Source organism: Cygnus atratus, chromosome 21 (genome assembly GCF_013377495.2).
Source record: "Cygnus atratus isolate AKBS03 ecotype Queensland, Australia chromosome 21, CAtr_DNAZoo_HiC_assembly, whole genome shotgun sequence".
NCBI classification, from domain to species: Eukaryota; Metazoa; Chordata; class Aves; order Anseriformes; family Anatidae; genus Cygnus; species Cygnus atratus.
Window position 1 is genome coordinate 1,777,953 of NC_066382.1, and position 13,454 is coordinate 1,791,406.

Here is a 13,454-nt window from a genome sequence, read left to right on the forward strand (position 1 = left end):
GAAGTTGCACACAAATGCATTTTATTGCTCTCTACAAACCCAGAGACGCATACACAGTATGCGCGCACGCCATAGGGCTGTCCCAATAGTGGGAGAAACACCATCCACCATGAATTACACCACTTAATACAGACAGCAATCATTATTATAATGAAAATGATAGAAAAAGCATAGCTTACACCCAAAATGTATAACATTGACCAATCAAGCTTCTTATCTACCACTTTTCTTTAACATAAAGCAGTAACACACTCTTTTCCTAAATCGAAAAAAGCAGCAGAACAGTAGAAATATTCCACATAGTTTCCTACCTCCTGTTCATCCATCACACTTTATATACTAGGACATTCAGAGGGTCAATAGAGCGAAATCCAAGGCAGAACAAAGCCACCTGTGATGCAGGACAAGTTATAAGCAAACAGGGGGAAATGACATTTAACCAAGTGTGGGTGAACAGAAGGGTGGTACATTTATCCTCCAGCATGACTGAGCAAACAGGCACTGCTAGTCAAGCCAGAGCAAAGCCGATGGCTCGTACATGTCACATTAGAGAAATCTTCCTACAGCAATTCTCATCCATCACAACTGTGACATCTACAAAACGCCCTCCTTCAGTCTGAAGACATCGCCCCCTGACCGGGCAACGCGCTGGGTGCTGTGCCACCAGCACCCACAGCTTCAATGCCACTCAGCAGAATGCCTCAACTTTTGCCAGAGGCTCCCGTGAAAGTCAGAAGTCTGCCATTCTTTTCAAACATAAATAAAATACACGGGGAAATCATATTCCCTACTGGAGAGAGGATCAGAGCTGGACTACCAGATGCAGTCAGATCCTTCCTCTGGACTCTAAAGGCAAAGGTCTGTGGAGCGAGGACTCCCCTGACTACCAGGGCCTCCAGAGAGTACCGGCGTCTTTTGGAGATGCTTGCTTCAGGGCGCTGGGCTTGCTGGGGGAAAAGGCGACCTCTGGAGCTGCTGCCTGGCTCTTCTGGAAGTGACTTAAGAGCTTGCTCTGTGTCTCAGTTCGGACTTTATGAAGAGAGAGGAAATGGAAAGCTTCTTGCAAACACCTAGAGTAGCCCTCTCTGAAGTCAAACTGAGAGCTTTTATGGAAGGATGCTACAGCTAGAAGAGAAAAGAGGGAGGGGAAAGAAAGAGAAGTTTAGAGCAGTTGTTCATGGCTAGAGATTCATAAAACTGTAACAGCTTTATAGTAAGCTAGAGACCGAAGTAAACTTGATACTCACTCTTCAGCTGCAGCTGGCTCTGCTGTTTCAGGTAGCTGACGGTCATCTCCAGGATGTCGGCTTTCTCCAGCTTGGAGTTGGGCTGGTGCCTCTGGAACTCCTTCTCCAGGAGCAGCTTCAGCTGCTCGATGCTGCTGTTAATCCGGTCCCGGCGCATTTTCTCCACCACCGGCTTCCTGAGCTGTAAAAAGCAAAGGAAAAGAGACCCACGGTTAGATCTCTGCCACCTCACACTGTTCCCAAACAACCTGGGCCAGTTTCTCAGCTGCTGTAACTTGCTACGAGAACAGCTGAGAGCGTGGCTCCGAGCTGCCTTGCTGCGGCTGGACTTACTTTGTTTTTCTCCTTTGGCGTCAGCAAGTTGTCGGGCTCCAGGAACACAGCGCTGGGAGCCATCTGTCCCGAGGGGAGGGAAGGTCTCAGAGTGGGAGTCCCAGAGAAACGTGATGCTGGAAGCTGCCTCTGCCCTGTATTTATACCCCGCAGCCTCCCTGAGAGCCTGTGGGTCTGCGGCTCGGCGGAGTTTCCCACACTGCAGGGCCAATCAGAGAGATGGGCAGCACAAAGGGAGAAGCTGCTATTCTTGCATGCTCGGCTGGCAGTGAATAGCCCGGGGATAATGACCTTCTCCCAGATGAGCAGGTGGGGAGTGCGTGGGGCGTGAAAGAGCGGGATCCGAATTACCTCTCAGAAGCTGGGAAAGAGCCGGGGCAGAGGCTGCTGAGCACCGCTGCACATCAGTGGCGTTCCCGGCACGCCGGGGCGCGGAGGCCGGTGGCAGGACCCCAACAGCTCCGTGCAGGTCCCCCCGGGGACGCTCCGAGGCACACGCGTACACGTGCGCGGATGCACACGCACACAAGAGCGGTTTCTGTAAGCCCCTCTGCCTTGTTCTCACTGCAAGGCACTCGGTTGTGCTGCTCTAGGTGAGTGTGGCACCCGCTTTGCACAAGTGAAACAGAAAACTGCTTTTCTGGCTTGCCTCACTGCACAGCAATACATCTAACTGTAAATACACACCGTTATCCAAAAAGTTCCTATTTTGAACTTTGGTCTCTTTCCTCAAGCTCTCAGGCACCTCTTTGGAATGCTCTCAAGCCCTGCAGCAAGCACGTGATGTTGCTGTTTCCAAACACCTGCATGATCAATCCGAGAGGAGGAAGATCTGAGCCTGGGGCTCAGGTCAGCCTCACGTGCTGCCTTCTCACTTCTTCCCCAAAACCTGTTTTGCTCTAAGTACTTTATTTCATCTATGCGCAGAACAAATTGTTCTGTGACCACCCTCTCAGTGAAGAACTGTGAAATCAAGTTCCTGACTCCTCGTTGTTTTGCATGGGGTCGGTTTCAGTACTGAGATGCAGCCTCTGCTCCAGCAGTGCCTGCAGCTGGGGGTGTTAACGGTGCTGCTCTCTGCGTCCCATAAACACCCCCGGAGATTCACGCTGCAAAACTCGAACCAGATCTGCCTGCACCTAACCTGCCCCCTGCCCATGCAAGTGCTGCTTGCTTTTACAAGCTGCAGCCACGCGAACAGCTGGAGAAGGGAACAGCAGCAGCGTGTTCCCTGCATCCTCTACACCCGTGACCTGCACGGAGAAAGCTGCCAGCAGTGTGTGTGTCAGAGCCGTGCTGGTCCCAGATTCACTCCCCGTGTGCTCTGAGACCCCATCGGTGCAGCTCACCTTCCTGTGAGCTTCGGTACCCCCTCTGCAAGAACCAAGACAGGAGTGGTAATTGTCAGATAAAGTCTGTAAAGTAATGCTGGGGTTTGGTTGGGGGTCTCTTAATGAAATGGAAAAGGTTCTAAGTAAATCCTGTTTGTGCTTACATTAATTTATGTGTGGTCATCTATATACTGGTAGATTTTAACGTGAATGCACATACACATACCTACATTTCTCTCTCACCCTGCAACTTATTTATTTCTAGGTCCAGGTAAGGCTTCAGTGCCCTCCTCCAGGCTCTGCCGCTCCGTCCCCATTGTGCTGCTGCTGAATAGGCTCCCTTCGTGCCGTACAGAGCAGCAGCTGTTGGGCTCCGAGGCTTTTATGTCAAGTTGTGGGAAAGTTTTTGTGACACCATTTCACATGTTCTCCTCAAAGCTGGTGGACTATCTCTGAGCCCATGTAATGCCACCCCTGAAACCAATCTTTCCCTCTGTGCATCCCTCTTGGGGAGATTCCCTGAAACAGAAACTCCTGAGCAGTAACTCATTGCTCGAGCTCATTAGTCAAGCGCACGAAGAAGAAATGTGGCAACACCAAAATCGGCAGGGTCCACTGGCAACTTTGCTAGGGACAATTTCTGTTTCCCAGACTAACTCGCTAGGAAGCAGCTTGAAGTCATAATTTCCCCTTGCAGCACAGGTTTTAGTCTAACAAAGGTGTTACAGGTGTCAGATGCCTTCCCTGTATCAGCTTTCCTAGCAGCTCAGCTCCCCGCATTTGGCCAGTCCGAAGGCAAGCAGCAACAAGGCAAAGTTGTGCCAGCGCCTCGCCAGATCGCAGGGCAGCAGCGGTCGTGCCCTTGGCACGAGAGGGGCCAGTGCTCCAAGTTTCTTCCCCATTAGGACCCAGACTGACCCGAAGCCTGCCGCTGAGCAGGCTGAATGCTTATTTAATCTCCTGCAGCCTTGAGAAATTCACTTTACCACAAAGGCTGGCGGCCCTGTATCTTTAGAGATACAAGATCTCCCCCCAGGTGGTTCCATGGAGGTTCCTACATCCTTGCTCTGTGTCACACGTTGATTTTAAAGTATCTCAAATAAAAGCATATATTTAAAATAGCTTTTACTTTTCTCTGTAGTTTCACAGTCTGTGAGGGGTGGAATCAGCCAATTACTGACCATCTTGGAAGAGTAACTCAAATGAGATGCCTGGTTACCCAAAATGGATGCTCTGCTTCTGCTTTGGTTGGAAATCCCGAAGAAAAACAGTAACAGAAATCACCCCTGGTATAAAGTTAATTGAGCCTGTGGGCGTTGCATTAAGGATAATGACTTCTGAATTACCCACATCTACTATGGTCCCGTAGAGAATATTGGACAGAAAAGTTACTAGGATCCCGAGATGCTGGGTCTGGGTGCTTGAAATAGGGCCTTGGCAAGAGCCTTCCCCCCGAAACTCGGCCAGATGTTAGCTCTGTAGGACGACGTAAGGATGCTGCTGCTTTCCCAGGTCTGGAGGGCCGCTCCTTACCCCCGTTGCCTCTCTCCTGCTCCGTGCTGCCCAGATGGCCTTTTGGGAGCAGGGTTTCCCACTGAACACAATGCAGAGGCAAGCAGCGTTGCTAATGCGGTTTGTAGCCAGGCACACTTCCTTTGTGGCGGGCATGAATGCAGTTAAGAAATGGTGTGGGAAACTCCAAGGTACGCCAACTTCCCCAGCCGTATGTCAGGGGCATTGGGAACGCCAAGGTGCTGGGGAGCAACGCCCCAGAGAACGGGGAGGACAAAATGTAGAGGGCTCAGCTAAGTGCTCCGTCCTACAGACCACACCGAGGTGGAAAATAAAACGGGTCCCGTCCTAACAGCCCTGTGTGGGTGGAAGTCCTCGCTGGAGCCAGCAGGCACTCCGGCCTCCGCGGAGCAGGCTGCTACTTTTGGACTGCAGGCTCTGTACCTCCAGGGCTGCTTTCGGGTCTCTGGGTACACAAATCACCTCTACAGGGGAATTTATCCAAATTTTCCCCTGCCAAATACCAGTACCAGAATCTTGTTATTATTACCAGCACCAGTTACCGTTTCCCATTTCGTTCCTCTAAACACTGAACAGTGCAGAAGCGCTAACGAAGAGAAGAGCTCCTCCATAGTGTTACTGGTATAAAATCCAAGCTAATTCTCTTAAAAGCCAAGCCTGGCTCCTGCAGTTCCTGGCCAACACCTGAGCACGCATCGGGGCCGAGGGGTAGTTCCCTGGCCCACCTGTAACAAGCCCGCCCAGCGGGCAGGCATCAACCCCTCAGGAACAGGAGGCTGGGTGAGCGTACAGGGGCCATACACAGCTATCACCACATCCTCACGGTCCATAAAAGAGTCACTTTTTGTCCTTAGCACCGCGCATAGAGATGGGAGAATCCCACCACCAAGTGCGGTGACGCTGCCTGCCCTGGGGGTGTTCCAGAGCTCGGCATTTCCACCTTTGTTCAGGGAAAGCCCCCGGGCTGGCACGTGGAGCTAGGGGTCCGTGCCCTGCCATATCCCTACCCGTGACGTGCTCTGATGTTTGCCGTCGTGTTTGGGCAGGCCAGGTTTTGGTAAAAAACCAGCAAGACAGAGGACTGAGCAGTGCAGGAAAGGGGGCAGCGTGCCTGTGACACGGCAGCAGAGGCTTGGTGTCCGCCAGGGACCCCGTGGATGGTCCCAGCAAAACAAAACCGCGTTATTCTTCAGGGCAAAGCTGAACTGTGGCAATGCCTCACCTGCAGCAGGATCCCCAGGCTGGCAGGGGGCAATCCACCCTGTAATGACACCCTACGGTTACGTTACAACAAGCAGCAGTTCAGAGTAACACACTGGGGCAGTTCAGGACCGGACAAGCTTCTTGGTCTGTTTCCAACAGTTTGCAAGAGCTCGGGAGAAGCTCAGCTGATAGCAAGGATCTGTGTTTCCAGGGACATATTAAACAAACCTGGGGAATTAAAGAAGCACAACAGAGTATGTGGCTCAGGGGCCTTGGTGTGGGCTGACACCCGCTCTGCTGCCTTCAGTGGGGCAATTTTCTTTGGCCTCACTGGTGGAAGAGCAAGATTCTGCTCCTGCAGCTCATTCCTCTGCCGTTTCCTCCTGGCCCTGCCTCACGCTGCTGTTGGCAGTCCCCTCTTCGAGCCTGGCACGATTTCTGTTTCCCTGCATAGCTTCCTTCACTTCTTTCCTTTTCCTCGGGCATCACGCAGGTTTTTATAATCTGATTTTTCGTTCTGTCACTCTTGTTCCCTCCGTGTCACAGGCAGATGTGGCCTGAGCACAGGAGTGTCTTACAGCCCCTCAGACTGTGTGAGTTTGGAGTCCCTTCCAGTTTCCCACACTGCTCCCCTATTCACTGCATTCAGGCGGAGGATAAAGGAAGTGTGCCATGCTACAAGCTGAATTAGAAATGGTGTTTGACTTCCCTTTGTACTTCACAGAAACCTTGCTCTGGGTAGACCATCTGCATAGCACTCACTGCGGAGAAAACCATTGATCAAGGCCTGTCAGCCCAGCTGGGGGAACTTGGGAAAGTAATTCCTTGTGCCACTTCACTTCTTTAGGGCTTAACATCTGGCTGGAGGGGGAGGCGACAGTTGATGGTTTAACAGTCGTGCTTCCTTTCAAGTTTGGGATGCTGTTTTGATCCCCTATAAGCCTTTCTGAAATCCTGTTTTTAATAACATGGAAAGCATCCAGAAGACCAGGAATAATGCACTGGCTTTGCATTTTCAAAGTGCTTTACAAATACCAGCTAATGAATTCTCAGCAACCTCCTCTGCAAGATGAGGATGTATTATTAGCGATGTTTTACAAAGGAAGAAAATGAGGCAGAAAGGAGGAACCCAATATTTCAAACAGCCTCGTGGTTGCAGTGCTTCTATACCCAAGTGGTCCATTCGGGACTTTTGCAAAGATGCTCAGTGCTCACTTTTGTTTTAATTAGCTTTGTCAGCTCTGAAAAGCAGCCAGCTCCCCAGCCTGGGGGAGAACTTGGATTACCTGCCCAGACCACACTTGGAGTCGTGCCTCTCCTAGATGAGCAGATGCAAAAATTCTCCTTTGCACTCAGGTTCAGCAGTGGGTTTCGAGAACGGTGTTCAGCACAATTTTTTCAAGTCCATGAACTGGCTGAAAAGGAAGATGCACTCAAATGCTCGATCAGGAAATACTTGATAACCTCATCAAAAGAAATGAACTTGATCTCTTGGAAAAGTAAACCAAGACTTAGTTTGTTTATTCTTGCTCCTGGGGACCCACCAAGCCTCAGCATTAAGCTGCAGCTGTCCCTAGTCCTTGTGCAGGTCTGGCTGTCAGCACCACCCAGCGCCAGTCAGCTGCCTCCCAGCAGTCACAGTTCTGGGACTGGGGCTCCTGGGAGGAGAGGATGTGGTGTTCCCTGAATTACACCAACTCTGTCAGAAGCTGAAATGAGTTTATAAGGGAATTTCAGGCCCTAGACACTGAGGTTGGTTAAAACCAGGGCTTAGAAATGAGAAAGGATCCACGCTGATTAAGCTAACAGTTTCCCCCCGAAACCTAGTGCTGCAAACGCTCGTAGGCACGCTTTATGCTGCCAGCTACCCAGGTGATCTTCTGGGGGTCATGGTCCTACTCACCGCTTCTCTACACTGTTTTGTTTAGAGCTGGGCTCTGTTTGTTGCACCACGTTCCCTTGACACTGACATCTGACAACGTGCCTTGCCTGGGGCGTGATGGTGAGGGCATCCAACCCTACCTTACCACGTGCCACGAGTTCCTGCGTGTGTCCCTCTGCTAGTCCTCTGCCCGGCTCTGCACTAGGTCATCTCACTTCTGAACCTCCCCCCTTGCCAGGCAGATCCATCCTCATTCTGCTGCCAGCTCAGCCCACCTTGCCTGCCACACCAAGTGGGCCTTGGGACCAGACCCAGAAACCACCCTCCCAATCCTAAAGCTGCTCCTCTGAAATATGCTCTCTGCAGGAGAACTTCTCCTCCCCAGAACGTTTGGCAAGGCCGTCTGCTAAGTCTTGCAAGTTTATCACGAGCTATATGATACTTAGGGCCTTCAGTAGGAATTCATGTCAAAAAGGTTTGTTAAACCCCTACGATTTTCAGCTCATTTCTTGATTTGCTGAAGCCCAAATTTTGACATTTGAGAGGTTGGCATTAATACCAGATCGGTGTAAAAACTGAATACCACCATCATAAAAAAATAAATAAAACACAAGGAAGGAAGTGCATCCCCTGGCAGTGCCAGGCTGCTCCCCTCCCCTGGCCAGAGCCCAGCCGGTGACTGATGGGCTCTGGGAATTTCAGAGGGCTTTGGGAGCGTGTGCCCCCACTGGAGTCACCAGTATTTGGGGGGGGTTAGGCTCTCCAAACTGGCAGCACGTGCGAGACAACTGCTGGGTCTCAGCGCTGCCCCTGAGCAGGGACCAGCTGCGGTACCGAGACCCTAACGCAGCACCCAGCGGCGTGGCTGGGTCCCCGGCAGGGGCAGGAGGAGAGGATATTTTCTGTGACTGTTTTATACGGGTTTTGGAAGGAGGAGGGCGGTAAACACATAACATGGTGGCTCCCGCAAAGCCTGCTCCCAGGGCAATGTGTTCCTTTGAGACATAATTGATTCCTGCCATCAGGCACCAGCCTGCTCTCCCCCAGGGTCAGCGCTTTCCCACATCCAACCCCATTATCCCCCAGACCATGCCTTTTGTACAACACACTCCAGCTATTCATGTGCAAAGCAGCTGTAATCCCCAGACCTTTCAGAGTCAATATACCAGGAAATAATAAATCCCTCTTGTGCGCTCTTGAATATGCTGAGAGGTGACTTGTGGGAATTTCAGCTGGGCAGAAAAATAATAAATTCTCCTTAATTTTTAATTATTTGTAATACTCACTGTAGTAAGACTATGTCATTGGGGCATGACTATTTCAGGGTCACCCACACAAGCAGCTATGGAAATTGCTTTCGCCTCTTAACAACCCTGAAAATGCAGACCGAGTTGTCTCATACGTTTCTTAATGATCAAAGTCCACTTTCCTCCCCTTATGCACCTGGGAATGGCGGCATATTAAGCATTCTGAATCCAAAGAAAACCGAATTTTAAAGGTTAAACATGTAAAGAATGTGCTTTACAGTAATTAAAGGCATTTTTGGCCAAGGTTCTGATGTCTAAAGAAGGCAGGATGATGCCATGCTAATGACGTTTAATGGAATATTTTATACAGTCGGTCTAACAACAACGTAACCTTTTCCCCTGGAAGAGGCAGATTTCACTACACTTCACCCTGTTGGTTCAGACAGCAGCATTATGCTCGGCTGGTGCTAGTGGAAGAAGCCAATCCTGAATAGCAAGCTCTGCAAGGTAATTTCTTGCAGGCAGGGCGAGGTGCACCCGGAGGGCTGGGAGAAGGGATCTTCCTCTGTGACACAACAGCAAGCAGTGGCTCATAAATAAAAAAAGTGTCAAAGAATTATTAGGGTTCCCCTCCAATAGACAGCACCCTGCCTTCTCAAGCCTTATCCAAGAAAACACCGTGAAGCGAATCACAGGAGGATCGAGCTGAAGGGATGTGGTGACACTGCAGGGATTTGAACCCCTAGTGCCAAAACCTAGGAACCTTAGACACTAGGTCACGTCTGCACACGAGTGTGGCCCAACAGACAGACCCTTCAGTTACACCGAGCATTCAAAGATAACGTCAGCAGAGATCTATCAGCACAGGTCTACGTGTTCTAAGCGTTCTCACTGCTGTCTTCCTCAGCGATGCTGTTGCTATCACGGCACCCGTGAAAGCTAGGGCAGAGCTAGTGCAGTCCTGAAACTCTTTCTCTTTTACCTGTGCACGCAAACCTCTCCAGCAATGCTAACCAGGGGCTGGCCTGAGGGAGGGGAGCTCACTAGGGGTCAGGCTGCACGCAGGACAGATCCTGCCCGGCCCTGCTTTGCAGCAGTGGTGACAGAGGGGCGCCCCAGTACCGCGGCTGGCCACCCCGTGCGCGAACCCGCGTCCCTGCCCCCTTGCCCCACGCTGCCCCTTTCTCCCGGTGAACACAAATCCCTGAGAAACTCCTGCCCGCACGGCCAAACGGGCGCTTTTCAGCCTCGCTGAGTGAAAAAGCCATGCGGGTTCAGAGTGCCCTGCCGGCAGCGCGGGCTCCACAAAGGAGTTATTAGCACCAGGCTGTGTGGGTTTGAATTTCTCTGCGTTTCCCATACTTTTCCCCTATTGATAACATTTCTTGTTGGGACAATAGAAGTGTGCCTTGCAACTACTCACAACATTAGTGACGGTGCTTGAACCCGAATGATTTAAAGGGAAAGGATCCAACTCCCAAAAGACCATCTGGCTATCAGTTATAATACAGCAATAGAGGTCAGGGCTGCTTCTCAGGAGTTGGGAGAAAGATGTTCTTTGACGCCGAAGAGTCTCTTTAACCAGCTTGGTACATGCCTACCTGTCACCTCCTAGCTTCCAGGCCTGACACCGCTGCTCCCTTGCGAGGAGAGAGCGAGCACAGGACGCCCAGTGCCGGAGGAAGGCCACTCAAAGACTACAGAAGAAAGGGCAACACCTTATTGTAGCTGGCAAAACCTAGGGCATGGTCTCTGAGCCGTATCTTATCTTGCATCATAATCTTTCGACCGGTTCAAAGTCTTCCTGAGATGACTCGTCTCCTGGCTTTCCCACAACACGGGGATAAAGGGCTCGGAGGACAACATCTGCCCTTAACAAAGAGCTAAGCCCATTCAGGCCGCACAATGCGAGCCATGAAGCTGGCTATTGCGGTGACACCTCCCTCCTTCCTGTCAACTGCCCCTTCAGCGGGCTTCGCGGGATTTCCAAGCGAGAACGTGTCTTTGGCTGTCTTACCTCGCCACACGCTTCCCCTCTCGGGCGTTTCCATTTCCAGACCCTTCCAGGTGTGCAGGGAGCAGACGAGCCCACCTCCGTGCAGCTTTGCTCCAGAGCCTCCCGGCTGGCTTTCAGTGCTGCCTTGGGACAGAAACCAGAGACAGAAACCAGAGCTGACTCAAGTGTCCACACAGATGCACTCTTTTTCTTGCCTTTCCTACAAAATAGGTAACGTTGGCTTAATTTTTAGCCCAGTCTGCAGCGGAGCAGGGCGATGCTCCTGGCTGGGACGAGAACGTGGCGTGCCAGGGGGCGCTTGGCTGCCCTTAACGAAAGCAAAGGGAACACTGGTGTGACGGGCTCACTGCCCTGTGTGTTAATGGGGAAGAGTCAGAGGTCATAATTTCCAGTGGCTTCCCATTCCTTATTTATTAACCCTGTCCACCACCCTGACTGGCACACGTTGGGCCAACAAACCTGTTGTTCCACCACCTCAGCTCACCCGTTACTGCTGCAAAAAAATGTCTAAGAACCGTATGGAGAAGCACAAACACTCGCACAGCCCCCAGCAAACTGCAGCTGGCAGGCTGGCTGCAAAGCGCCCTCTCCAGAAAGAGCAGCGAGATGTCCCTGGTGCTGTTGATTTTCACCCTAAACGGCATTTCCCTCTCTTTTTTTCCTGCCTTCCCCCCAGAAGCGTGCCTCCTCCACGCCACGAATGTGCCTGGCACATGCAGGGCCTCCGGAATGCCACCGACCCCAGACAACCAGCTGGAGGCTCGGTGCTTTCCCAGATCCCTGGGCAGCCCCGGAGAGCCGGGCTGCACGCTCCACCAGTCGGCGTGGGCAGAAGGTTATTCTCTCCGGGGCATTTAGGATCAATGCACCGTGCACTGATGGATGTTTCCCCTATTGTTCGGCTGCTTGCCTGGATTGGCTGGAGGGCTGTGGGAAACACCAGCGACCCCGAGACTCACATCGCTGCCAAAATGCTCCGAGGTATAAATAGAGGCGGCTGGTCGCTGCCAGAGCACAGCCGCGTGCTCAGCGCCCAGGCTGGAGAGCACCAGACATGGCTCCCAGTAACGCTCTCATGATCCACGTGGAGGAGAAACTGCTGCCAAAAGAAAAGAATAAAGTAAGTAGAGCCCCTAACGGGATCGGTCAGACTTGGTCAGGACTGGCCTGTGCCCCGTGCAAGGCGCTGCCTCTATCAAACAAGAAAGACACGGGAAAAGATGAGATGAGGAGGGGGAAGGTGCTCTTGGGGAATAAAATAGGATAAGGAGAGAGAAAGGGAAATACAGAGATTGTTTAAAATGAGACAACAGGTAGGCAGCATGGCAAAGGTCTCCAACAGAAAGCGTCCTGGAACTTTGTGCATGTCATGGCCTGGGTCAGGAGGGGCCGGCAGGCCAGGTCTCAGAAAACCCTGAACACCCTGCCCCGTCTCTTACAGCTCAGGAAGCCGGTGGTGGAGAAAATGCGCCGGGACCGGATTAACAGCAGCATCGAGCAGCTGAAGCTGCTCCTGGAGAAGGAGTTCCAGAGGCACCAGCCCAACTCCAAGCTGGAGAAAGCCGACATCCTGGAGGTGGCTGTCAGCTACCTCAAACAGCAGAGCCAGCTGCAGGACCCAGGTGAGCACAGACGCGTTGATCACAACCCACAGCCCACTCCCCTGGGCAGCACCACGCCAGGTCTGCTCCCACGAGCAAGGCTCGTGGACTCGGGCTCTTGAAAGAAGCTTCAGGCACGAACCGTAACCACCTGAACATGCTTCTCTCTCTCTTTTCTAGCATTCATCCACAAGAATCCAGAGCAGGACTTTAACAGCGGATACCTGCGGTGCCTCAAGGAAGCGATGCATTTTCTGTCCTACTACGAACCCAAGAGGGAAACACAGGCCCAGCTCATCAAGCATTTCTGCAAAGCCCAGACGGGTGCAGATGTCACGTACTCTCCTGCTCCGCGCAGGCCACCTCTGTCACCCTGTCTGCTCGCCAGAAAGCAGCCTGCCCAGAAGACCCTGGCTCCTACCATCTGGAGACCCTGGTAGACCCGCTGATGAACTTTGCTTTATTCCTGTGTTTTGCTACAAAAAAAAAAAAAAAAGAGGGACCTGTGATTTAACAGTCCCTCTTTACAGTAGGAAACATTGCTTTCCAGAGGTGGGAGGTCGCTCAGTAGTTTCCCTTCACAGTGAAGGAGTGTGCTTGTATCTGGCAGCAAAGCTGCTGCTCCTGGTGGTGGCTCCTTGCCAAAGAGAGGGCCGAGCGCCGCGGGGACGCGGAGCAAAATGCCCTCCAGTTCCCACCACCCCTTCCCTTGGCTATTGAGCCCGTGGCTGTCAGTGGAGATCTTTCTATGAACTCCCTGGGTCACTGGTTCAAGTGCTCCATTGTCTCCCCACAATGTACCGGCCTTCCTAAAGCAGGAGCACTTTGGAGAACGTACTGTGTATCATAAAGAGAGTATTGAGCCTTTACCTTTTGAGTGAACGATGGCATTCAGAACGCCCCCGATTCTTCTGAAGTTCCTGTGCTATTTTTAGTACACCTCCTCACAGATCGTTATTATGATAACAGATAGCTGTAGGGAAAATTCTCTTCATGGCCAGGATGTGCTCTCTCCGTTGAGGGATAATTGGTGCCTTTTGTAAAGGAAATACCTGGGATA

At 51.8% G+C, this 13,454-nt stretch overlaps 2 protein-coding genes across 3 annotated transcripts in view; one reads left to right on the forward strand and one right to left on the reverse strand.

The window, feature by feature from the left end:
• The window catches only part of LOC118253316 (transcription factor HES-5-like), a 20,829-nt gene continuing 7,375 nt past the window's right edge, over positions 1–13,454 (reverse strand). Inside the window, exons 2-5 of one of the 2 annotated variants that reach the window (XM_035557544.1) lie at positions 10,794–10,916; positions 1,581–1,779; positions 1,248–1,428; positions 1–1,125 (exon numbers count right to left, since the gene is read on the reverse strand). In XM_035557544.1, coding sequence (XP_035413437.1) covers positions 884–1,125; positions 1,248–1,428; positions 1,581–1,643 — 486 coding nt within the window. In that variant the 5' untranslated portion in view covers positions 1,644–1,779; positions 10,794–10,916 and the 3' untranslated portion in view covers positions 1–883. The remainder of the gene's footprint in view (positions 1,126–1,247; positions 1,429–1,580; positions 1,780–10,793; positions 10,917–13,454) is intronic. The other variant, XM_035557545.1, reaches the window with a different exon arrangement.
• Positions 10,682–12,834, forward strand: LOC118253229 (transcription factor HES-5-like). Its single transcript, XM_035557378.1, has 4 exons — positions 10,682–10,843; positions 11,785–11,913; positions 12,235–12,415; positions 12,575–12,834. Exons 1-4 carry the CDS (start codon positions 10,682–10,684, stop codon positions 12,832–12,834), a joined length of 732 nt encoding a protein of 243 aa, XP_035413271.1.

Bases quoted from the DNA above. Each gene is read 5' to 3' on its own strand.
- LOC118253229 (XM_035557378.1), top strand. From the start codon at position 10,682: ATGCGAGCCATGAAGCTGGCTATTGCGGTGACACCTCCCTCCTTCCTG. The intron at 10,844-11,784 runs GTGTGCAGGGAG...AGGTATAAATAG, and splicing joins CCATTTCCAGACCCTTCCAG to AGGCGGCTGGTCGCTGCCAG. The intron at 12,416-12,574 runs GTGAGCACAGAC...TCTCTTTTCTAG, and splicing joins GAGCCAGCTGCAGGACCCAG to CATTCATCCACAAGAATCCA.